This window comes from Abramis brama (genome assembly GCF_963993115.1).
Source record: "Abramis brama genome assembly, chromosome: 3".
In the NCBI taxonomy this organism is placed as follows: domain Eukaryota; kingdom Metazoa; phylum Chordata; class Actinopteri; order Cypriniformes; family Leuciscidae; genus Abramis; species Abramis brama.
The window spans coordinates 43,194,835-43,221,732 of NC_139965.1; the positions used below are offsets into that span (position 1 = coordinate 43,194,835).

General features: G+C 37.0%; 1 protein-coding gene across 2 annotated transcripts in view; it reads left to right on the forward strand.

Moving 5' to 3' along the window:
- The window catches only part of plcb3 (phospholipase C, beta 3 (phosphatidylinositol-specific)), a 54,801-nt gene that overhangs the window by 10,877 nt on the left and 17,026 nt on the right, over positions 1-26,898 (forward strand). For both annotated transcript variants that reach the window (XM_084109765.1, XM_084109766.1), the window contains exons 2-11: positions 5,399-5,482; positions 22,385-22,453; positions 22,564-22,704; positions 22,975-23,054; positions 24,023-24,076; positions 24,213-24,303; positions 25,619-25,722; positions 26,153-26,319; positions 26,410-26,556; positions 26,636-26,793. In XM_084109765.1, coding sequence (XP_083965891.1) covers positions 5,399-5,482; positions 22,385-22,453; positions 22,564-22,704; positions 22,975-23,054; positions 24,023-24,076; positions 24,213-24,303; positions 25,619-25,722; positions 26,153-26,319; positions 26,410-26,556; positions 26,636-26,793 — 1,095 coding nt within the window. The remainder of the gene's footprint in view (positions 1-5,398; positions 5,483-22,384; positions 22,454-22,563; positions 22,705-22,974; positions 23,055-24,022; positions 24,077-24,212; positions 24,304-25,618; positions 25,723-26,152; positions 26,320-26,409; positions 26,557-26,635; positions 26,794-26,898) is intronic.

A 26,898-nucleotide genomic window follows, 5' to 3' on the forward strand; every position in this document is an offset into this window, starting at 1 on the left:
ACTCACCCATATGTCGTTCCAAAATGGGCAATGATTGCTTTCTTTTGCCTGAACACAAAGGAAGACATTTTGAAGAATATTGGTGGTAACCATACTTTGGTGACCATTGACTTCCATTGTATTGAAAAAAGAGACATTTCTTAAAATATTGTTCTTTGTGTTCCACAGAAGAAAAAGTCACACAGTTTGGTAATGACATGAGGGTATAATTATTTTTGTGTGAGCTATCCCTTTAAGACTGTACAATCTGTTAAACGCACTGGACATTTTTCCTTCATAACCTTGTTTTAATGTCAAATAAAATATGCTGTTTATCCAGACCAAGGTCTGCTACTTCTCATTCTTTCTCTCATATGCTGTCTGTCAACTTTTTTCTGCTGTCTTTTATTCTATAGCCTATTCAGCTCACCTGATGTTTTTGAGAGCTCTGTGCGCACATAGGTGCTTTTAAATAAAGCTTACTCAGCAGTAGTATTGCAACACTAACATTTGTTTATGCAAACATTAAAAGCAGTCAGCATGCAAATGCGTTTGATTTTGTTTAGAGACAGGTAGGTGTAGGTGTGTGTGTGTGTGTGTGTGTCTCTCAGCACTGGGTGGGGTTTTTCAGAGAAGTTGTAAAAGAAATCTGTGCTCCTAGATTAATTTAATCATTATGCAAACATTCCACAAGAATACATCTATAGATCAGCAGCCGCACATCACTTCACTGCTAACACATACAGATGAGATTAGCTCTTAACGGATTGTCCAAACACATTAGATTAAGTGCCCAGATGTAGTGTCTTTCAAATATTTTTTAGTAATTGACCAGTAAAGAATTTTTAATGGGACAAAAAAAAAAAAGAAACATGCAATTGCAAATAGAGCTTTCTTTTAGCAATTTTTTTTTTTTTAGATACTGAGATACTGGATGTTCAAATCAGAGTTTTTCCAACTTTTTTGGTTTGGCTGACAGGTGCAACCAACCTTTTCAAAGTGCTTTTATACATGCGTTACTGCGTAAACACTCTCTTAGATCTAAATCATACACTATGTAGGTGTGTGAATGCAAATACCAGCTACACTTGCTTGATTTTCTAAATCGCATACAGTCAAAGTACTACATTTGAGGAAGAACTTAGTTCTTGACATCTGCCATTTTGGCATTGCAATGTAAATTGTGTTGCTTCCACGCAAGTCCTTTCCCAAGGCCTCATGGGATAGTAAAGTTTCCTTTGTATGCATACTTTAAAAGATATTGTGCTAAATATTGCACAATATATAGGTCATCCAGGTACTTTTTGACTACTTTTTTATGAAGACATACTACACTAATGTTTTTTTGTTTTTTTTGCCTGCTAAATAGTAAGAAAGTTGACATATTTGGATGTGAAGACTGCCCGGCACCATTCTGATTTGTATCAATCACTTTTCCTTACCAATCAGTTCCTTTCCTGTACAATAAGCCAAATAAAATACTGCATAAATGTATGTGTGAGTAACATTTATGAAATTGTATTTTAAATTCCATTATTGTTATTATTATTTTTATAATTTTTACCATGTCTGCTTGATGAAGAAATTAAATATGGTCATCCTCATAATCCACTCTCAGATTCCCCCTATTGTCATACTTCAGTCTGTACTACCATCTGGCTATTTTCACCCTTTATAGACATATCAACCGTATGGTCACGCATATTGGAAAATTATGGGAAACTGGTGTTTCTGTATTTCTCTTATATTTTACTATATTTGTATTGTTTAGAGACTACCCTACTAACTACAACTTTATGATTTGATTTCCTACTTAACTGATATCTTGTTTGACCCGATTATGTGATGACCGATGAGCCACTTTATTATTTTGTGTGACCGACTGAAGTGTGCAAACTCATGCTGTCACCTGAAAACTTATCCCTATCCCACCATGCCAAATGCAGACAGGGTGTGGGGCTTCTTTTGACAGATTTTTTTCACACTCACAGTAGAGTAAGGTAAACTGTGAGAAATCAGTTCAACTTTATGTAAAAACTATTGGCAGTCCAGTTAAATAATTAAACCTATTTATTAAAATGCTACAAAAAATAATTCTCTCCTTCTCACAAGGCTGCATTTATTTTTTTAATTATTTAAAATTAATTATTGCAGTTTGAAATAACTGTTTTTTATTTTAATATATTCTAAAATGTAATTTATTCCTGTGATGGCAAAGCTGATTTTTTTCGAGTCTTCAGTGTCACATGATCCATCAGAAATCATTAATGCTGATTTGGTGCTCATGAAAAGATATTCTCGTCCAAATGGTTGTGCTGCTTAATATTTTTGTGAAACCATAATACATTTATAATAAATGTTGAAATATTTAATTAATATAGATTGGAAATTTATAAATATCTTTATTTATTCTCTCACTATTGGTCAATTTAGGATACGTTTACACGACAACAATATGCTTAAAACAGAGAAGTTTTCCGCATACAGACGACACCATTGTCAAAACGATCCCCATTCACACAGATCTGTGAAAACAGCTAAAATCGCTGTATGTTGCTGCCAGGCCATTAGATGCCATTGAAACACTATAGACTGAAAATGTTATACGCATGTGCATTCTTTCAGCTGTTTGCAATGAACAAATCAAACAAATGTAATTGAAATAACTCAGCACAACAATGGTTTCTGCAAATTCAACTGAAAATGCAACTTTTAATGACTTCTGCACTCTCAAAATTATTCAACCCCCTGAATAGAATCCCTCACAACAGCACAAATCTGCAAAACAGGTGTTGTCTGTTGTCTCAAGCACACCTGGTGCAACTAATCAAGGGCTTCATTAGTTCACCAGTTGTGCTTGAGCACACATGAAATATCTGTACTGGCAAAGATTGTTGAGTGTCATATTTAATTGCATGTTAGACATATGGCTTAGTAAAAAGAATGGTCCAAAAATTTAAGAGAAGATATCATCGCCCTTCACAAACAAGAAACTGGATACAAAAAGATAGTGAAGGCACTAAATGTTCCTAGAGACACCGGTGGAAGCATAGTTTTCAAGTTAAAAGAACACTACCTGGATGGGGCAGAAAAAGGAAGCTATCAATGGCTGTAACCAGATTTCTGAGAAGGCAGGTTTAGAAAAACCCTCGAGTGACTGCAAAAGACCTGCAGCACGACTTGGTGGCAACAGGAACTGAGATTTCAGCTTTTAAGACGCATACTAAACGCATGTCAGAAGTCCAAAACGTACACCACTACTGACCTTAAAGGGATAGTTCACCCAAAAATTACCCCATGATTTACTCACCCTCAAGTCATCCTTGGTGCATATTACATTCTTCTTTCAAACGAATACAATTGGAGTTATATTAAAAAATGTCCTGACTCTTCCAAGCTTTATAATGGAGGTGATTGGCCATTTCTGTTTTGAAGTTCATCAAAGTGCATCTGTCCATGATAAAAGTCCTCCACACGGCTCCGGGGGGTTAATAAAGGCCTTCTGAAGCGAAGCGATGCGTAACTTTATCGACTAAAATAATTAGCTTCCAGCAGACGGCCGTACGCATCAATTTACGGCGAAAGAGTAACCCTTGACTCAACGCACAACGTAATGATGAACGCGGAAGCACGGAGGATAGAGCAAAAAAAAAAAACAGTCACGAATTAGAAGTCTAAACGACCATTTTTAAATGGAAATGTCGGAGGAACTTGAGTTTGTTGCCCAGCCCTGTTTGAACTGCGAGAGCGTCTAAGCTTACGCTACTCCTACGTCATACATCAAGTGTTACTCTTTTGGCATACGTCGACTTGTGTGGGCCGTCTGCCAGAAGCTAGTTATTTTAGTCGATAAAGTTTTAAATATGGATATTTTTCTTAAGCCCTATTCGGACGGGACTAGTTCAACATGGAGAGGTGGAGTAAAGTAATAATTACCAGAGCTTCTCTGTGATTTTAGTCCCGTCCGAATGTGCCATCTCAGTAATCATTACGGACAATGTCAGTAAAGATTACAGCGACTTTTACCTTTAGTAAAAAGGTCCGGAAAAATTACCTCAGGTAGCCTAATACTAATCCCGTGCGAATAGACCCGCTGTAAATATGTATGTAAATATTTCGTCATTTTGTTTAAAAGTAGTTTTCCGTGGTTTTTCAATACGCTTGAAAAAGCATTCGTTTGCATTCTAGACACTGGGACAAGTCTGTGTCAAACCTCAAGTGTTTTCCATATACCATTCAGATCAGAAAGAAGATCGAAAGCACTTGTTAGAGGCACAAAACATCTTTTAGCGTTAGGTAAGTGCCTATTACCAACACAATCCAATCTGAAGTTAATTAATACATCGTTCGACCGGACATAACTGTTTTATATAAATAAATATAGGTATGCGCACATGATATCAAGAAGCAACGTAATACACACATGACGACAGGAGGGTGACAGCGATGTGCAAATCCAGTTACCCCTCCCACTTCTGCTAGTTTTACTGAGATATCTTATCCTGTGCGAATTGGCCATTACTATTACAGACGTCCTGTGGTAAAATTACATTACTCCATCTACCCTTGTAAAGTCAATCCCTTCCAAATAGGGCTTTACACGAACATGATGTCTGGTTATACATCTCGTTTGCAGCAGGTCATATCAGCAAAAGGGTGTTCTAAAGTACTAAAGATGCTTGCCATGAATGGGGTTGAATAATTTTGACGTTGTTGAAGTCATTAAAAGTTGCCTTTTCAGTTGAATTTGAGGAAACCACTTCAAACATTTGTTGTGTTGAGCTATTTCACTCACTTTTGTTTGATTTGTTCATTGCAAACAGCTGAAAGTCTGTAAATTTTGCCAATAAACCTGATTTGCAATGGGGGTTGAATACTGTATCTTACGGTAATATGCAATTCTAGTTATATGCAGCCATCAGTTTCTGTGGCTTGTGCATTAAACTCCTCTAATGTCTCGCTCTGTGGCTTTTGAGGTTTTGGTTTCAGTCATTACATTAATTTCTAAATTGCACCGTCCCTCAGGACCATCCACCCATTCCAAGCACTTCCCATTTATCTGACTTACTTTTAAATCATTATGTCTGTTTCTCTGCCATGTTGCTTATTATTGGCTGTATTTTCATCGTTGACGTGCAGTATTGGCATGGCTGCCACTGTGACTTGGTCACTATGGTATCAGTTTAATTAAGTTGCAGTTGAATTAACAATTAGTTGTATGTAATAAATGTTCTAAACCATGTTATTGTTTCCCAGTGATCTTCATTAGTAGTCATGTCAATGTTGTTCATATCATTAAGGGAATTACGTTCTTCTGCTCTCTGTACAAGGAGTACTGATGTTGTTGGTAAAACTATGAATTATACTGAATGCCACCTAAATAATTTTTTTTATTTTTTATTTCCATTTGTGTGTTTAGGAGGCCAACAGCTCACCTAGCCTCGTCACCCTCAAAGTGGACCCAGATGGATTCTTCCTCTGCTGGTCTGGAGGGACCAACATGGTCAGTAATTTTCCTTTTTGCTTGTACTTGCTAATACCAGTCCTGTCATGCCACCTGTTGTTGTTTACAGTATTATCAGACAATCCTTTATTCTTTTCTAATCTAAGTCTATGGAAGTACTGTGCTTTTGATCATGTTACACAGAGTTTTGCAGGAATTCTCCTAAAATCCTGTTGTCAGGTTTCTTATTATAGGGACACAAGGTACTTTTTATTCATTTTTTTCATCCCCGCCCCCACCAAATCTTCACTGTAAAACCTAACAAATGGCCTAACACCATTTGCCTGAAATTGTAAAAATCTAGTAATCTGTACTATTTGCGTACTGTGCCTTTGTGACTCTGAAAACCTTAGTTTTGTATTTATATTAGGCTGAACTTAAATTGAATGAGTTAGGCTACAGCAGATTTCTAATTCCCAGCATGCTTTGCTTCAGACTAGGGGTAAATGTTGAAATCAAGTGTAATTTTATGTTTTTGCACAATATTAATATAGGGGGAGATTTGTGTTTAATGTTATGTTTGTTCTTAGAAGGGTTACTATTTATAAGGGTCAAAAGTTCAGTATGGCGTACCACAAGGCTCAGTACTAGGACCATTGTTGTTCACTTTGTACATGCTACCCTTGGGAGATATCATTAGGAAGCATGGCTTTAGTTTTCACTGTTATGCTGATGATACTCAGCTCTATATTTCTTCATGCCCTGACGAAACTTACCAATTCACAAAATTAACGGAATGCGTAGCTGATATAAAAAACTGGATGACTAGTAATTTCCTACTACTTAATTCTGAAAAAACAGAGATTCTAATTGTTGGACAAAAAACTTCCTCACGTAATAACCTAGAATACTGTCTAACACTTGATGGCTGCTCTGTCAAGCCTTCGTCGTCGGTTAGGAACCTGGGTGTGCTCTTTGATACCAATCTTTCATTTGAAAGTCACGTGTCTAGTATCTGCATGTATAGTATCTGCATTCTAGTATCTGCATCTGCATTTTTCCATCTTAAAAATATATCTAAATTACGTCATATGCTCTCATTGACAAATGCGGAACAATTAGTTAATGCGTTCATGACATCAAGGCTAGATTATTGTAATGCTCTTATGGATGGTTGCACTGCACGCTTAATAAACAAACTACAGCTGGTCCAAAATGCAGCAGCTCGAGTTCTTACCAGAACCAGGAAGTATGACCATATTAGCCCGGCTCTGTCAACACTGCATTGGCTCCCTATTAAATATCGTATATATTTTAAAATATTGCTGATTACTTACAAAGCACTAAATGGTATAGCTCCCCAGTACTTGAGCGAGCTCTTAACGCATTATATGTGCACGCCGTCAGCGTTTTCACAGGTTTCCGTTTTTTAAAGCTTGCGCAGAGATAAAAAATAAACAAATATATATTTATTTATTTATTTATTTATTTATTTATTTATTCATTCATTCATATATATTTACATATACATTACATATCATTACATTTTTTGTCTCTTTTTATATATATATATATATATATATATATATATATATATATATATATATATATATATATATATATATATATATATATATATATATATATATATACATACAATAATATATTTATATATATTTATATTTATTATTATTACTATTACCATTAATATTATTATTATTATTATTATTATTATTATTATTATTCCTTATTTCAAGGAACCTATTTCAAGGTTTGCGTTCTCGAGCCACCAAACACTGTTGTTGTGCGGATGAGCGGGCCGGAGCACGTTAAGTGTTTTCTGTTAGAACGGTGTCATGTAAGCGGCCTCTAAGTTAATAACTAATGATATTTGCAATGGAAGTGAATCGATCAAAACTAACTTTAGCTGGACAATAACTTTATTCTAGAGCTACTGTAAAGCCAAAACAATCTATGTTACTTTAATTTCCTATTATCACTGTAAAGCTGCTTTGAAACAGTCCATATTGTTAAAAACGCTATATAAATGAAGGTGACTTGACTTGACTTGAAGCATGATTGATTTGTTTTATGACTGCAGTTTTTTTTTTTTTTTTTTTTTTACCCCTAACTTAATTTTACCTGTTCTCCCAATTTTGCCGTATCTAGTATCAGTCCTGTCTGTGTCATTTCTCTATTTCTGTCTGTCTCTCTCTCCTCCTGCCATATAGGCTACTGGCTTATCATGTGAGTGCTCATGAATGAAATTAAATTTTAGCCAGTGAAATTCAATCAAAGCATCCTCCCATCCTTTCTCTCGCTCTCTCTTTAGTTAATAGATATGTTCTTCTCCCTCTTTTCTCATGTTCTTGTGCTGATCAGTGTGGCATGTGTGGTATGGGGACGCAGCTTAATCTGGTTCCAGTGAATTTAGATAAGGGACTTTCTGCAGTCTAAGAAGACACAGCACAGTGTGTGTAAAACTCGCATAAACTCGGCAGCAAATTCATGTCAGTTGCCAAGACGAATTGTTTATTTTGCTAGCTGAGTATGTTATTTGGAGATTCCTTCCTGTGCCGAAGGTGCTAATGTGTTTACTTCCTAAACACTGAAGCAACAAGCTGAGAATCTTCTTTTTTTGGGGAGCTGTGTATTTAAATCGATAAGGAAGTTGCATTTGTGTTGCGATACGGTATTAGGACACTAGGCCGATCTTTGCCTGAGGAAAGACAGTAACCTTGTTTGGTGTAGGGAATATTGGCCCTGGGGAGCCCGTCCTCTCCAGTTAATAGTAAAGAGGCCACCTCATCTCATCTCTTCAGTAACTTACTCGCACATTCAGGCACATTTATATTTAATGTCGCTATTATTATATTTAATGATGCCATTATCCAACACACTCCATTTCTTTTCAAGTACTAAAAGGTTGTTTAAAGTCAGCCACACTTCCATGAATCCAGTTTTATGTCATTCTGTTCCTTTTTCTCTTTTTTTTTGGAAAGTTGGATAATGTTGGTGCTCTCTCTTTCTCTCTTTCTCTCTCTCTCTCTCTCTCTCTCTCTCTCTCTCTCTCTCTCTCTCTCTCTCTCTCTCTCTCTCTCTCTCTCTCTCTCTCTCTCTCTCTCTCTCTCTCTCTCTCTCTCTCTCATACTCTCTCACACACACACACACACACACACACACACACACACATTCTCAATGGCTCACCAGCACATGCGCAGTCAAGCTTGATCGTTTCGTCAAGAAATGAAACTTGATTTTGCAGGCACATTCACACGCATTGTGGTAGAACAGGTTTTGTATGTAGGCAAACACCCTTGCACTCTGAGAACTGTATTCCTGAGGGGTTTTTTTCTGTTGTTTTGTTGTTTGTGTGTGGCTGAGCCCAAAGGGTCTCTGTGCTGCCCACTGAATATTCAAGTTTGCATGCGTGTCCGTCACAATGCTCTGTTATTCTGTGTACCATGTTTGTGGGTGTGTGATGCCATGTGTGGCCTATTTTCAAGGCAAATCGAGGAGCTTGGATACTAGATCCCACATAGCCTTCAGCTCTACAGGTAGAGACATGAATACCAGGAATCAGTTGTCTTTTAGGACTTTTTCACATTGTCCTGGTCAATTCTTTTCCTGGGGTGCTTGTATTTCTCAGTTAAAACTCACACAGTATGTGTAGGGATGCTGCATGTCCAGACCCCCGTCACGTCAAAGGTGACCTATTATGCAAAATTCACTTTAACATGGTATTTGAACATAAGCGTGTGTGTACAACCACCCTATAATAATAAAAATCCACTTTTATATATATAATAATAAAAAATCTTTTTTTTTTTCCTTTTTTTTTTTCATAAATCACAAGCACTGTCTCAGAACAAGCTGTTTGCAGATTCGGGGCAAACTGACGTCACTTTGCACAAGCCCCGCCCACGACTGTTGACAGACACTGCAGTTTTAGCATAGACCCGCCCTGAGTGAGCTGTACACAGTCCGCCACTGTTCCGACACCGGAGCAGCTGTAGACAAGAATGTCTTCTAAGCGACTGAGGTGTTTTGTTGTTGGATGTAAGAATGAACATAGCAGTCATCATTTACTCCCCCCCCCCCCCCCCACCCAATCTACTTAAAAACGTTTGTCTTTTTACCAGATTATTAAGCACCCCCTGAAAAGGTCTGTATATATTTGTTTACTGTTAGTCATAACGAGTGTTTTTGTGTAATTCGCTGTGTATGTTGATGATAATGAAAGGGAGAGAGAGAGTTTATGGATAAGACTTTAATGTGCACTACTTATACTGTGTTTATTCAGCTCTTACGGTGATTTTTTTTTTTTTACAGTAAAACAGACACTTCATCTTTTGTGTGAAGTACAATAAACTTCATAAAACTCTTGAATGAATAATTTTTTGGTCATCTTTCGGACAGGATCCACTACAGCAGGCTTGTATTAATAGTGGATAAAAGCAAGATGATAGCTAAATTATAACTGTAATTAAACACACCTATACCTTTTCTATCTCCATACAGCATATATTATCTGGCTCTGTAGGCATTATTGTCTGACTCCTGTTCGAACTGAACACTGCTAGTACAGTTTCTGTTCTGATATTTTCATTCCGAGAGATGAGATTGTCCTGACACCGGAGCCTGAGCTCTTGAAGCTCCGCCCTCTTCTTGAAAGGGGGTCAGAGGCACCAGCTCATTTGCATTTAAAGGGATACACACAAAAAGGCGTGTTTTTGCTCACCCCCAAAAAGTGACAATTTTAATATGCTGTAAAAAATTATCTGTGGGATATTTTGAGCTATAACTTCACACACACTCTCTGGGGACAGCCGAGACTTATTTTACATCTTGTAAAAAGTGGCATAATAGGTGCCCTTTAAGTCACTTAAGAATATGGCAGGGAACAAATGAATAGTCGCTTTTCTTTCTCTTACAAGTAAAGTCATGTCACAGGAAGGAGAAAGAGGAAAATGTGTGTGTGCGTGTATAAAAGTACACTACTATTCTTTCTTATTGACCAAACACATTGTGTGTGTGTGTGTGTGTGTGTGTGTGTGTCTTTTTCAACTGCATTAAAGTGATATAATGTAATCAAGCTACTTGAACTACCAAAAAAAAAAATCTTACCAAATACGTGCTGTAGCTCATTTATAATGCCATGTATAAACAAAATGGGGTAACACTTTATTTTATAGTGTCCTTGATACAAATGTTACATGTACTTTACGTAAATTATGCATGATTACATGCAACTAACCCTAAGTAAGTACATGTAGTTAATTAATATTACTCAGTACTTAAATATATAACTACACTGTATCAGTGACACCTTAAAATGAAGTGTAACCAAATGGGTGTATAAGCTGTCAGTAAGACAGCAGAAATCAGTCTGTGCTTTTAGCCAGTGTAGCTTTTTTTAAAATCAATAAAGAATTAACAAAGTGTCTAGTTTTTATTGGGTCCTTCAAGAAATCGCTTTTAACCATTCATTTTATGGTTGTATTTCGGAAAGCATAGCGCCTAACATAATAATAATAATAAAAAAAAAAAAACTGAATTAGAGACAAAGCGAGGCGATTATATTGTATAATAAACATGGTTATCTTAGAAATGAAATTGAATTAATGGCTTTTCTCAACACAAGGAAGCTTTACATAAAACTTGTAAACCACTGCCATTATGAGGAATCAATAATAGATTAGTGTTAGCATCGGAAAGCTCCATCAGACATGCATCTGATCAGATTTTAGAAAATGTGTGGTTCTCTAAAGGATGTGGGATTGTGTACATTAATATTGCTGTCCTTAATGGCAGATTGTGGCTTGTGATTGGAGGGTATAACAGCACTCTTGCGTTCACTCTTCTTCAGCTAGCAGGATTTGTTTGTGGTAAAGCAGGATGAGTTGCCCATCTGCACTGAAGCTAATGGCTAATGATGGGAATAAGGCTGCATTAGCCTTTCCTCTGGTTCATTTTAGCCCACACTCATTTAGGCTTTGCTTGCTCTCCTCATGTGTCTGTTTTCACTCCTTATACATCTTTCTCTTCTCCTCTTGCTCTCCGCATTTCATTTTCTGTTTCTTCAGCACTGCCATTCTCTGTCATGGACAGCTGGTTGTCATCAGTGAGGAACAGAAAGGCGTCAGTGTATCCGTTAATTGTAAACGGAGACATGACACTTCCTCTCTCCTTCTCTATATCTCTCTCCGTAGTATCTCCCTTCCTCTCGTTCTTTTTGCTTCTCTTGGTTTCTTTCTCTCCCCCTCTCACTTTCTGCAGGCGTGGGAAAGCATACAGGAAATCGTTCAGACTGTTAGGGTAGTTTTGGAGCATAACTTGCCCTGTGCCCTCACCAATAGCATGCCCTCCAAAAAAAAACAAAAAAAACACTCTCTCTTTTACTTACCCTCTTTTACTCATTCACACTCTCTTCCTCTTTCTTGCTCTCTCACTTTTGCCTTCAGTAGTGAACAAATGGTCTGGCGTGACGATATTTATGCAGCGAATAAAAATGTGGGATTAAAAATCTGGAATTTAAATCTGGAAATCAGCAAAAAATAAATAAAAAATGGAAATTAATAAATCACTAATTTAAAAATTAAATTTAAATAATGAAAAAATAAATGTAATGTAAGATTTTGCAATACATTCATAAGCAAATGTGTGACTAATCATCATGTGAATATTTCCATTAAACTACAAATGTACTCAATTTTTATGCTAATACAATTTTTATGATAATATATTTTGTGATGGAAAAATATAAAATGTATATATACTGTTCAAAAGTTTGGGGTCAGTAAGATAAAAAAAGAAAAAGAAAAAAAAGATATGAATACTTATGAATACTTTTTTACAAGAAAATTTTTACATAATGTTACGAAAGATGTCCGCTTTGAATAAATGCTGTTACTCTGTTTTTATTCATCAAAGAATCCTGAAACAAAAAAAGTATCAGTTTCCACAAAAATAAGCTGTACAACCATTTCCAACATTGATAATAAGAAGAAACTTTTTTTCTGAGTGATTTCTGAAGGATCATGTGACACTGATGTTAATGGCTGCTGAAAATTCAGCTTTGCTATCACAGGAATAAAATACATTTTTAAAATATATTAAAATAGAAAAGTGTTATTTTAAATGGAATAATATTCACAATTTTATTGGTTATGCTGTATTTTAGATCAAATAAATGCAGCCTTGGTGAGCATAAGAGACTTCTTTCAAAAACATTTAAATATATTACAGATCCCAAGCTTTTAAATGATAGTAATAGTAAAAATAAATAGCAAAAATGCCAAATAGAATCATTTTACCACTTGTAAACATTTATTTCCGCACTCTGAAAAGTGTATAAAACCTGAAAAACTGAGCAGTCTAACCAGTTTGTCCAGACTAAGAGACCAGTCAACCTTCTTACCTGGTTTTTAAGCTGCAATGTTTCTTGTTTTCAAGAGGGTCATGGACAATGAACAACAGTCTGATATAGGCAGAGAGTTCCATCCTTTTAAAAAGTTGTGCTTTCAATCTTCCCCGAGACACAGCATTAAAACATACCCTGTAGACTGAGTAAAGATAAGAGCGCATTTTCAAAATACCTTAGGAAAAACAAAACCCATTAATGAAACCAAACCACAGAAAAAGAGTGCATAGGAGAGATAATGGAGGAGAGATATCCGTCAGAGAGAGCTCTTCAAAGCCGTTAGGCCTGATCCAACTCTAATCTCTGTGTTTCATTTTATAATCATCTAAGTTCAGTGGCTCCCAGCCTGTTATGGCTCATAGTGTTTCATAGTTAATTCATAAGGAAGTGCTACGTTATTGGCCACTGCTACTGGTCATTATTATTTGTTGAAGGTGACATACCTGAGTAGACTAACAGGGGTGTGTAGACTTTTTATATGCTCTGTAACGGAATAACTTTATATCTGCTAATATACAGTGGCCCCAAAAGGTACTTTGACACTTAAAAGTTCACATTTAAAATAGTTCACTCCAAAATTTAAATACTGTCATCATTTATTCACCCTCATGTTGTCGTTCCAAACCTTGATGACTTTGTATGGCCTGTATTATTGTTTTTATTATTTTGAGAAATGTCATATATATATATATATATATATATATATATATATATATATATATATATATATATATATATATATTATATTATATTATATTATATTTTATATATATATATATATATATATATATATATATATATATATATATATATATATATATATATATATATATATACTCTTCTTTTTTTGCTTCATAGAAGAGTCATACAGGTTTGGAATGACGTGAGTGTGAGAAAATGTAGACCGAATTTTCGTTTTTGGGGAGAACTATCCTTTTAAGTCAGACTTGATGATAAATGATTTTCATTGTTGAGAACAGTATTCCATGTGGTATCTGGAAACAAATGACCTTTTAACTAAATTCAATTTTACAATTATTTTGACCCAAAAAACGAGGTCATTTTTAGTGAATGGACCTATAGTCAGGGAAGATGACACATTGAATTATTAATGTTTCCAGAGGTTTTTTTTAGTAAGATGTAGTTTTGGTGTTTTCTCGATTTTAAATTCAGTAAATTTAAGTGCAAAGTCGTCATATTCAATATGATGTCTGCCCTGACTAAAGGTGAGGTCACGCTAGATGTTACGTTCCATTCCCTTCCAGTCACGCACATGTGAATGTGGAACAGTCAAAATACAAGCAGATCCCTTAGGTGTTCTGTCTATTACTCAACCAAAGTTCAAGTTTGTTGAACTCTGACCTATGAATTTGCATAGTGAAAAGATGTTTGACAAACAGAGGATCTAAGCGGTACAGAATTACCCTTTGGCTCAATACAAAGAAAACAAACTTCAAAGCTACAGTTATGCATGTGTTGTGGTGGTGATGATGGTATATTTTAGATTTGGTATTTGGGATATTTTATTTGCCAACAACAGAAGCGCTGGAGTGTGACATCAGATCTTGTGGCCAATATTCATTACAGTGCCTGAAGTGATTTCACACACTCAAACGCCTTGTGTGACTGCAGTTTTAAGTTCGAGTCAGTTCCTATCAAGTTCACAACTGTAACCACTAACTATGAACAAGTCAGTGTAATGACTTTATTTAAAGCAAATTACACTGGTATGTAATGCACAGTAGTGACATTCATAAGTATAGCTTAAGTGCCCAAATACCCACCTGATCTCATGTGAAAACTTATTTTACAGCGTGGTGATTTTGTATATTTGTACAATGTGATTTTTCAAAAAAAGCATGAAGGTCCACCCCTAAAACTAACCAGTAGTGCATAAGCAGATTGTATGAAAACATAAAAATGAGATGGCAACATGATATTTTGTTGCAAATACTGGTTAATGCATTGTAAAAATTAAACCAATCACTCAGAAATGACACACATTTACACACACAGACAGGAAATTTGTTTTATGGGTTGATAATATAATGGTTTCCTTTCGTTCATATCCTTGTCCTTCTTTCTTCCTCTACAAATAGGCTTTTATTCCTGACATCTAATTTTCCTGTTATAGATGGTTCTGGACTCATGCCTGAAAATCAAGCCTGTACAAGCCATCATTAATACTCAGTGCTCATATGTTTCTCTCATTGTTTTGTTTTGTCATTGTGTTATATATAGATATATATATATATATATATATATATATATATATATATATATATATATATATACTTAATGTACTGCTCAGTTGAAAAGAGGGATTTCACTCTTATGTGGCAAAAGAATGACAGGAATCAGCAAACTCCTGACCAAGACCAATTTGATTATCTGCACAGAAGAAAGAGAAAGAGGAAGAAACAGAAAGGCGAGAGAAAGAGAGAGGGGGGTGTAGGGATAAAGCTGGAGCGACAGTCAGGCGACAAGGTTAACAAAGCCATCCTGTGTTGATGTTGTGCGGTGTGAGCGAGTGATCGAGGGAGAGTCACTGGAATGGAGAAATACATAATCTATTGTGACATTTTCTGTTTGCCTGTTTCACCTTTCTCAATGCAAAAAGTGCTGAGTTCTCTGCCGACTCGAATCTAGTCTCCTGAAGCCTGACTTTTGACTATCGGGCAGGATGCCTGGTCCAATCTGCAGCTCATTCTGGCCAAGAACCGCCCACTTAGACAGGAAGAGATTGCTGTACTGGCTTTATAATACAGTTACAGTTGTGCTGCACCTTAATTTATTTTTTTTACCCAAACACTGAAACCAAAATGAAAGTTTTCATTTAGCCGAAAGCCAAAACTGTAAATAACGTTTATTTAATAATCAATTAATCAAATTTATTTAAATTGCACATACGGTGGTTTTGATGTCAACTTTTTAATGCTAACCTATCATTTATTTTATGCGCGTCCCGTGAGCAGAGTGATGGGCTCAAATCAACATGGAATCACAGCATGCAGCGCTCTGCATTGAAAAGTTCAGGGCACAATGACTGACAGCCACAGCGGAGGAAGAGTTTCCGTGATCTTTAATTTAACGATGCAAATATTCACCTACCTTCAAATTTACCTGGAATATAGTCCTCAAAAACATTGATGGTACTTTATAATACGTTTTTGCCTTTTGTGGAGCTTAACCGTAACAACCGTGAGTACGCACCATATCGGATTTGGATCAGTCCCGGATCTGTGCATTCCTAGCAGACTAAAAGATCGTTCTTGGGATTGAAGAATCGATATTGGCTTATCAAAAAGAAGATCGATTAAAATTGAGAAATTAATATTTTCAAATCAGCCTTACACCTGACATGTTTACCTGTTGTCCACATTGTGTGCACAAAATAGATACTGACACAGTCAAAACAATTATTACACGTCACAGTAATCTTTCAAGGATTTCGGCCAAATTTTGGCAAATCTGTTTGGCAAATCAGAAGTGCTCGTTTTATCATCCAGGGCATTTTATCATGCTTAATTTCCAGGTGAACTGATGATTTCCAGAAGTTGCATAAATCAGATTGCAACTTCTCAACCTTGTGAAAAAGTAAATGCCTGGTTTGACAGGACTCAGCAGCAATCACTGCAACTAAACACCACGGGCAAGTTAATATTCAAATCTTTTAAACCTCTTTTGAGGAATCTTGGCTCGTTCTTCCTTTGCAGAAAAGCTTTGACAGATTGGCACAGTAGGTCTTGAACCGGTCCTGCCACATCACCTTTGTATGGATTCAGGTCAGGACTTGAACTAGGCCACTGTAGTTCCTTAATTTAGTTTCTTGTCAGCCATTCCGATATGGAATTGCTTCTGTGTTTTGAATCATTGTCTTGCAGTATCAATTACAATTACAATGAAGTTTCAGCTCACACTCAGATCATAATCAGACTTTCTCCCGAAGAAATGTCTGGTTTATTGTCTTTAATGTGGCATTGTGAGTATGTAGACATTTTGAAGTGATCACTTCTCTTTGATTGAGTGGTTAAAAAGTAATTTAATATTACTCATCATTTAGACTGAACACAGGCATACTTTACAGCAACCAATCCTAACATAACTAAAGCTTTGTTAGTGTACTGCACTATTTTGTATTATATAAATTAGTCACATTTAATGATTTGTGTATTATAAGTTCCCGTTGTCTAATATGAATTATTTGATTTTTGATATTATTTCAGTGAGAGAAAGATGCAGTTAAAAAAGGAATCAGGAAATAATAAATACTTCTTCATTCCACTTTACCTCTAGTCTGTCTCGCTCTCTTCTTTGTCTTTTGTTCCCCAGACATTTACTCTCAGGTTCTCTATAATTGACCTGTGATTAAGCCCATATTCATGCTTGTGTAATTCTCAGCATAAATTGTATGTGCTGTTTTGTTGCTTTATTTAGATTTACTATAAAATTGTTCATCTTATTTCTTGATAATCAAAGGGTTAGTCGAACACTCAAATCATTTAGGATGTGTTCACACTTGTAGTTCGGTTCTCTTGGTTCTTTTAGCCCGTTTAGTCCTGGTTTGCTTGGTGTTCACACTGTTTTAAGGCTGAAACTAAAAACATATTCTGCGACGGAACTTACCGAACATCCAAAACAATGCTGTGCTAAATGGGCTCGTTAGCCTATATATTCGTATAATGGCATTTTTACTCGAGAACTTTTGAAGAGTGAAATGTGTAAAGGAGTCAAAAGAGTGCCAGGAATTCGTCCATTGCACACACACGAAGATCTGCTGCAAGCAGCTGTAGCTGTTTCTGACACCTGTACCAAACTGTAATGGGCAACATTGCTCCTATGATGAGAAAAAAAAACAGATATGCTTCAGCATTTTGATCATTGATTAAAGGGATGGTTCGGAGTAATTTCAACCTAGGGTCCTTTGCACATGACCTCGAGCCAAACCCCCCCACAGAAGCTTTTTTTCCCTCGGTTGAACATTATTAAAGTTAGAGCTTATTTAGAGATATCAGCCGAATGGCTTAGTGCAGGCGCTAATGGATCCAAGGATGTATCTCGTAAATTACCCCACTAATAATGCCCGGAACGGTACCAAACTTCTACAGTAGACCAAATAGGTTCTGTACTTATAAAACGAGGCATTGGAAAGTTTGTAAGTACATCAGGAGTTTATTTAAATAACACTTGCCTGACGGCTCATGCTACTGCTAACCTGGACGTCGACGTCACTTCCGTGATTTGGAAAAAGCCCATAAAAGGCCTGGCAGAAAGCGGTGCATTTTTTATTATTTTTTGCACTATGATAGTGGACTAATGTAGGGAACAGTGATTTAAAATATAGTTTGTCTGTCTGTTTTGTTTTCTCTCGCTCATTGTTTCTTTTTAAATCTCAAGTCATCAGGAATCAGTCCAAATATCAGTAACCTTGAGTGAAACGAACAGAGAATGGGGGAGGGACGAAACAAAACTGAGTCTGTATGGTAAGGTGTGTCGTTCTCATGGGTGTTATCTTTCGACAGTGCCACTCAAAGCCATGGGATTTTACCATCATTACAGCTATCGCACGCTCACTCTCAACACCCATGTGCCCGCCCCAGTGCCAGATACAACAGGAAGTGACTGTTGCCTGGGCTACACAAGGAAGTTACAGCATATGTTCACAGAAACACATGGAAGTTTCCCTTTCACCAGAATCATCTGTGTGTGTCATCTCTTGTGCTCATGAGTTTGTATTCATTAATCAGCAGGGGAAGCTGTATTTCATTTTGAAGGCTTTCTGTTTTAGGAGATTGATTGTTGCTAGTAATTAAGGTCCGACCCCACAAGAGGCAACTAGAAGGCTAATCACTCAAGGGTTCAGGGCAGTGAACAGCCGCTGGGGCTTTGTGGAAGATATAATTGGAGAGGTAGTACAGGGGAAGTCACATCTGTCATGCATACCCGCACTCACTCATCTCCTCATATAAATCACCTTTTCACATGAAAAAACCTTCTTTATCTCACATGCACATATGCAAAGACAGTAAATTGGGGTCAGGGTGTGGTGGCACGCTATTGTGTTGTACTGTTTTGCATTGTAATAATAGGATGAATGACTGTACCCTGGAGATTCCCGCTTGCTTGCTCGCTCTCGCTCTCGCTCTCTAAGCTAATTTTTTCCCAGCTGCTGTTGACATAACCATCCTAATTTTGGTGCGTACTTTGGAAAGTTACTGAAATTAAACCAACTTCTGTAGGTCATCTACCATCATCTGGATATCACATATTTTTGTGTAGACCTGAGATTTGCGTCTCTTTTAACCAATATTAATTTCAGTTTCATTGTTTGTAAAAATCATGCCAATAAAAATCAAAGACAAAGCATCAATACAATAAATAAATAAATAAATAAATAAAATGATTCCATAAGTTAAGTTAAATTAAAAATATATGATATAAAAATATATGTATATATCGATTTTATTTATTATAAAATAAAATAAAATAAAAAAGTAGTATTTAAAGAGACATTTAAGTAATGTAAAGTCAGATATTACAATAACCAAGAAGGTGGTCAGGACCTGAATGCAAGTTAAATATGGGGGCAGGAAATATTGGTTTGAGTTTAAAATAATTTATCGTTTTTCTAGTAGAGACCATGAAAAGAGAACAAGAGCACAGCTATGTAGGAAATGCATGTTTCCTAGATGAGCTGTCAGTTATACAGTGTTACCCTGACCAACAGCCGTTATTCAGATAGATTTGAATAGTTGCATGTCACGATTGACCAGTTGGAATCGAGTATTTCAGTGCACTGTGAAATTAACTTTGAGAACATTCTGTAGGCCTAGACAGATAACTAGTAAACATGGTGATCATTGGTGTGTTCTGGACTGGTTTATATAAATTGACACACTGCCAACTGTTGTCATGCTGATGTAAGTTAACAAGTCAAGACCAAAGTCAGCTGTGTGTCAGTGAAAGGTAAATGCTGTAATCCAGAACAGAGCAGGTGAATTACTCTGTGTCCGTGAGAATGCTGGCTAATAAATAAAGAGAACGGATGTTTGATCTGGAGTGAAGTCACTGCCACAAGTACAAGAATCTTTGTGTCTATAAGTGCATTTGGTGAATGTATTGTGTTTCTCTCACTGAACTTTATAAATGACATAATAATACTACAGTGGCAGTGTGGGCTAAATATTAAACTTTAGGTCAACAGTCTTTGCTCGCCAGGAATGAGGGGAATGTATGTATGCTAGGAACAGCCGCACACTTGCATACACCCTTGTGCTTACATTGCTCAATTTCAGGAAGATATTTCACAAGTCTGAGCCTGTAGCGGTTAGTTGAATGCAACCTGTTACATTAAGGTTACTTTACAGTTGTACTGTGGTAAATATAGCTCTGTGCGTGACTGCGTGTCTCTCTTTGGATATGGATTGGTTTCATTCATAGTTTATGTCATAGTGTTTAATGAACGTGAGCTTTAGGTTTTTGTTTTGTTGTGCAGGAACTCTGAGGTAGAAATCTTACATTACTTGTTTACAGTCACACCCACAGAAGTAGGGAAAAAAGCAGGGCTATCTTTCCAGTTTCACATCTCAAATAAATTGGGTTTTTATAACTTAATGTAATTTAGTTTAATGTTATGTTTTTATTTATAAATTCTGAATAAATATTTCAAAAACATTCTGTTGTATATGTACTGTATGGATGGAGTGACATTACTGGCTCAGACAATTTGGGAATGAAAAGTCCCAGTATCTGAAAATGAATCATCAATATATAAATAAATTGTCCCAGTATCAGTTCAGAAAGCCAGGATTACATGATGAGTCAATAGGTGTGTGTGTGTTTGTGTTTGTGTTTGCTTGTTCGCTTGTTCATGTATGGGTCCATCCTGCTGGGCCTGTTTGGACTGGAACCAATCCTTAGCAGACTTCGACCAGTAACCCGTGACCCTCGCACACACTCTGGGGAACGTTCAACTCAGCAACTTCATCCGCACTGTTGCTCTCCATGGTGGGAGGGGGACAAGAGTACAGGAAAGCAAAAGATGATAAAGAACGAGAGAGAAAGGGAGGGAGCCCTCGGCTATAGAGCAAGTACTTACAGTTCAGATCTGATTTGTTTATTGTTGAAGTTTACAAGCACAGTCCTCCAACCGCTGGCCCAGCTCATTTACTCAGCTATTCTCTTTACGAGCCCACGAACTTTTGAGTGTTTAAGTGAGAGATGTTTATCTGACATGTGAATCCTGAAGTGTTGAGTGAATCTGTCATGAAGTTAAAGTTCACTCTAAATTTATGACTGCTTCTCCGCATCAGTGACAGTATCCTTTACTTTGTCAGTGCTTATGTGTATGTGGTGTGTCAGGGATTCTCTGGACCTCTGTTCAGTGTTATTTCATTCCAGATTGCTCTTAAAGATCCCATGAAATCACTTGAAAAGCGCAGTTTTCTTTTTACTGTGCTGACATATTTTCCTGAAACGGACTGGACAAATGAACTGCTCTTCCTTTTTTAAGCTGTAAAAAGTCACAGCTGTGAGCAGTGAGCCATGATTTGCTACTTCCTAGTCAGTGACAGGTGTTATTGAGGGGAGGGGCATTCTTATTCTAAATATTATCTGATTGGACAGAAATCAGTGCAGTGCAGGATGAGTCATCAATATTTTTCCCAGGAGAGATAAAGTGTTAAATGATCTCATTGAAATCACTGATCTCAACAACTTGAGGCGGGCTACACTGCATGCGACAAAGCGACCGTTGTAAATCTGTCTGTTCTTCATATCAGAAGTAGTGCAACCGCTTGGAGTACGTCAAAAACAGAACGTGGCCTCAGTTTACTCTTACATCTAGTGTAGACAGCATCACTGATTGTAATGGGTTCGTATTGTCTTTTGTCACATCACATCGTGCCTTTCGCATCTGGGATAGACATGGTGTAAGTGACCACCTAGCAACCATATAGCCTTAGCAACCAGCCACAACACCCTAGCAACATGGTGACGAATTTTGCACAAGCAAGCACTGCTCCCATTTGCTTTCGAAAAAGTGCAAATAAAGTGCAAACTACTTTTTTTATTATCTACAGCAGTGGTTCTCAACATTTTTGACTCCCTAGGACACCACTGTCCACACAGTGACATTCAAAGGCCCCACAAATTTCCCAGTTGTTTGTGATTTACTAGTTAAGGATTAAATATAAGGATAAAAAAAGACTATTTCTACCTGACAAAATTTTAAAGCTTGGCATAACTTGAAAAGTGTGTGTATTATTTATATATACTAGGTACTAATATGTACTAATATTTATCTACATATATACTAGAGGGGGTTAATTAAAATAAGAACTTTTAATTGTTTTGACCTTGTTTAATGCTTGTTTTGTCTTTCTTTAAATAGTTTAAAGTTATTATAAGGCCTATTCGGTAGTTTGCTGAGGCCCCCTAGTGGATCCTGGCCTCCTAGTTGAGAACCAAGAATAATTATAATTTGTTTGTATGTTTGTAACACATCATCTCCTGCATATCTCTTTTTCACTATCTTACAGGATTTGGAAATCCTGGACATCAGTCATATCAGGGACACCAGGACAGGGAGATTCTCCAAGATGCCAAAGGTACATTTTCAGTTGTGCCTGTTTTGGAAAAAGTCTGTATGAAGGTTATGTTTGGAAAGGTTCATGTGTCAGGAGTGTGTGTGGGTGGTAAACTTTGCCTGTGTTTGTAGGACCAACGTATACGTGATATGTTGGGTTTGGGCAAAGGAGAAGGGAACTCCGACTCACAGCTGCTAACCGTTGTCTACGGCAACGACCTGGTCAACATCTCCTTCCTCAACTTCCAAGCTGTGCAGGATGGCTATTGCAAGGTAACCACGACGACCGGACCCTGTCACCTAGATACCATGTCCATGCTATCGCTCCCTCTCCCTCTGTCCTTCTTTTTCACTTTCTACCTTTGCAAGTGTGCGTTCTGAATGAATTATATCAGATGACTCTCATTTTATATATATATATTTTTTCCTCTCTCTTCAAAACCTTTGGCACACATGATGTTTTGATTCATTTATAAGATTATCATATTTACGTAAATGCATGAGTTCATTTAAACATGTTTTGTGTTATGATTGGGTTTCCAGGTGTGGACTGACGAACTGTTTAAACTTGCCACAAACATACTGTCCCAGAATTCTTCCCGCAACACCTTCTTATACAAAGCGTGAGTACTCTTCTCTTCTTCTATACAGTTTGTACAGTGTAAAAACCATTACGTCTATGGAAAGTCCCTATAAAACATGAATGTGTGTCACACAAACAATTGTGTGAGGTTAAGTGACCTGCTCGTGTGACCTCACAATGCAACATTATTGCTCCTAATTGTGTCTGCTTCTCGTAATTGCGACTAAATCTTTAATTGTGACTTTAGATCTCCAAATGCAACTTTGTTACTCATAATTGTGGCTATTTCTCACATTTCAAATCTTGCAAATACTACTTCCTTTCCTTTCTCTGCTACTTTATATCTTATTATTGTGGCTTCATATCCCTAAACTGCAACCTTGTGTCTAAAAGTGTGACTCACGTTTGCAGCTTTATTTTTCTGAATTGTATTTCTCAAAATTGCAACTTGTGGCTTCTTCCTTCTCACATTTGCACTTTCTTATGTGATGCATTAATCACATTGTGTCATAATATATCTCCTCTAATTCTCTCAACCCAAGCTCGACCGGACCCGGCAAAAGTTCAGTTTTTCACATATAACTTTGGGTTTGCCTCAGAGTTGGTTTTGTAATTGATGGTCACGCATGGTTATATAAGGTTAGTTCACCCAAAAATGAAATTTTAAAACTCCAGTCCCCAATCATGGAAGAATGAAGGTCATACAGGTTTGGAAAAGGTGTGTAAATGTCAAAATGTAAAATTATGGGTGAACTATCTCTATAAAATTTGACAGTCCCAAATCCATTCAGCAGGACTTGGGTTCAGGTTCGTACCCTCCAAAATGAAATACCACAGCCCTTATTGTCATAGTATTTGCTTCAGTCGGAGGCAATGCTGGTGTCAGGTGTTGTTTTTTTTGTAAGAATATGTAGTTGCTGATAGGTTTATTGACAAAGTACAGTACATTAAGTGCAAATAATCAGTGTAGAGATGACAAAACCAGTTTTCTCTGCCTTTTTTTCATAGTTACACAAAGCTGAAGCTGCAGGTAAATCAGGATGGGAAAATCCCAGTGAAGAAGTGAGTAAACACAAGCTGTCTTACTCAAACACGGTTATGTTTCCAGTTCTTCAGGGCTTTCGTTGCTAATGTGCCACTTCTCCTTTCATCATTCCTTTCACTTCTTCTCTTTTTCTTTCTCTTTCACTTTTTTTAGCATCATGAAAATGTTCTCGGATAAGAAACGTGTGGAGAATGCGCTGGAGCACTGCGGTCTGGTCAATAACAGAGTAATCAGTCGTGCACAGGTTGTTACACATCAAACCTTTCAGTTTTGTCTGCTGAGCTTTCATAAGAAGTGTTTGTGTCCATTTCTCTCTCTCATACTCTTTTGTTGTTTCTATATAAATGCACTGTTTTTAAATAACCCAAATTCGTTTAGATTCAGAAGATCCCTTTAGTCTAATCTCTTGTAGCGTCTCCCTCTGTTGTCACATGTTCATTTGTTTTTCTTCTTCGTGGTGATCTATGATCAATCCTTTTATGGTTCAGTTTGGACACAGAGGAGCTGGTCTAAGATCAGCACAAGTCCACATTTCAGTCTGTTCACTGTCTTACACTGCCCTCTGCTGGTTACATTTCAGAATAAATTGATACTTAAAGGGATAGTTCACCCAAAAATTAAAATGTCGTCATTAATCACCCGCATGTTGTTCCAAACCTGTAAGACTTTAGTTCATCTTCGGAACAAACAAAAAAAAGAAGATATCTGAATGAAATATGACACGATCATGTGACACGATCAGTTTATATGATGAACAGATTGAATTTAGGCTTATTCAGTTTAGCCTAAATTCAATCTGTTCATCATATAAGTCGATCGTGTCTCTTCAGAAAATTTGGACTAAACCGATATGAATCATATGGATTTCTTTTTTAACTTTTTGAAGCGTCAAAATGGTAATTCCGTAGCTGCCAATGGAGGGACAGAAAGCTCTCAGATTTCATTTCAGATCTTCATTTGTGTTCTGAAGATAAACAAGTCTTACAGGTTTGGAATAACATGAGGGTGAGTAAACGATGACAGAATTTTCATTTTTGGGTGAACGAACCCTTTAAAGGGTGCCTTATTCTACACCAGGGGGCCTTTTTTTATGTTTTCTAGTCATTTGTTATAGTGAACAACCCCAAAAACGTAGCACAACTCACTACATAGTGCAGAACAAATGTTTGCTTGCAAGACAGAGCGATTGAAATGGATCAGATTACAGCTCTAGCCATATTGATCTCCGCTGCGCTGTCAGGTACTGTCCGCTGGTTAATGTGGATATGGGTCAGTGCTGTTGAACCCATTTTGCATCTCAGTTTGCATTGCATTGTGAACATTTTATGCCTACATAGTACATACAAATCTTTCAAGATACATCCTGTGTTCCATGGTTAATGTCCCCTTTTAAATACACCTCAGGCCCAAATGTTATACATTTTTCTCACATCTTATATTTGTGACACTAAAGATGGAAACTATGGAGACTTTAAAAATTCATTTATTTTATTTATGTATTCATTTTATTTATTTGATTGTGCATTTATCAATTTTTTTTTTTTTTTTTTTTTTCTCAGGGGGATCATGGTATAAAGCTAGAGGACTTTACCTGGGAAATGTTCCAGAACTTTCTCGGCAGACTAAGTCCCAGACCAGAGCTGGAGCGTATCTTTGTGGAGCTGTGAGTGAGCAGAGTCCAACAGCAATGACACAGATACAGTGGCCCCAAAAATGTATTTGGACACTCAGACACATTAAAAAATTAATGAATGGCATTCCATTACATAAAATATCAACCAAGCGGCATTTATATCAAAGAAAGATGGCATAAGTAAAAACATTTCAAGAAAAAAAAGAGTTTTTTTTACGTCATAAAATATAGAAATGCTATTCTAAATAATTTTATTAAAAAGTAACTAAATAAGAATATGTCCATGTAAAAATGGCCCAGAGATGTAAGAAGTCAAAGTTTGTTTCTAAAACAAGGATATTTCTTCATTATTAAGTCTGTCCAAATACTTTTTAGTGGCCCTTTATGTCTTAACTATGTAAAGATCCTTTGAACAATGTGTAATTCTGTATTGCGTGTGTGTGTGTGTGTGTGTGTGTAGTGGCTCTAAGGGGAAGCCCTTCTTGTCTCTGGATCAGTTGATGGACTATATAAATCGGAGACAGAGAGATTCTCGACTAAATGAGGTTCTTTACCCACCGCTCAAGCGAGAACAGGTCCACCAAATCATGGAGAGATATGAAACCAACGCCAGCCAGCTGGAAAGAGGTACAAAGCACACACTCACACACACACACATTTAGATATAGTGAAGATGAAACTGATGGTGGTTTGTTTTACGTGTCCATGCGTGAGCAGACCAGATCTCCCTAATGGCCTTCACAAAGTATCTTGGTGGGGACGAGAACTCTGTGGTTCCTCCTGAGAGGTTGGACATCATCGATGATATGAACCAACCCCTGTCCCACTATTTCATCAACTCTTCACACAACACATACCTCACAGGTATATACACACACACTCTAAAATACACAAATATGGTCATAAACGCACACTAACACCCATCTGTGCTTTCTCGCTTTAGTGGGGCAGTTGACGGGCCTGTCGTCAGTAGAGATGTACCGGCAGGTGTTGCTGACAGGGTGCCGCTGTATAGAGCTGGACTGCTGGAAGGGCCGCCCACCTGAAGAAGAGCCAATCATCACGCACGGTTTCACAATGACAACTGAGATTCCATTCAAGGTGTGTTTTGGCCCCATCTTCCACTTTACCATCTCAGTGTCCATCACTCTCATGATGCAGTCACATTTACCGGTTTTAGGCGAATTTTCATGGCAGGAATCCAGT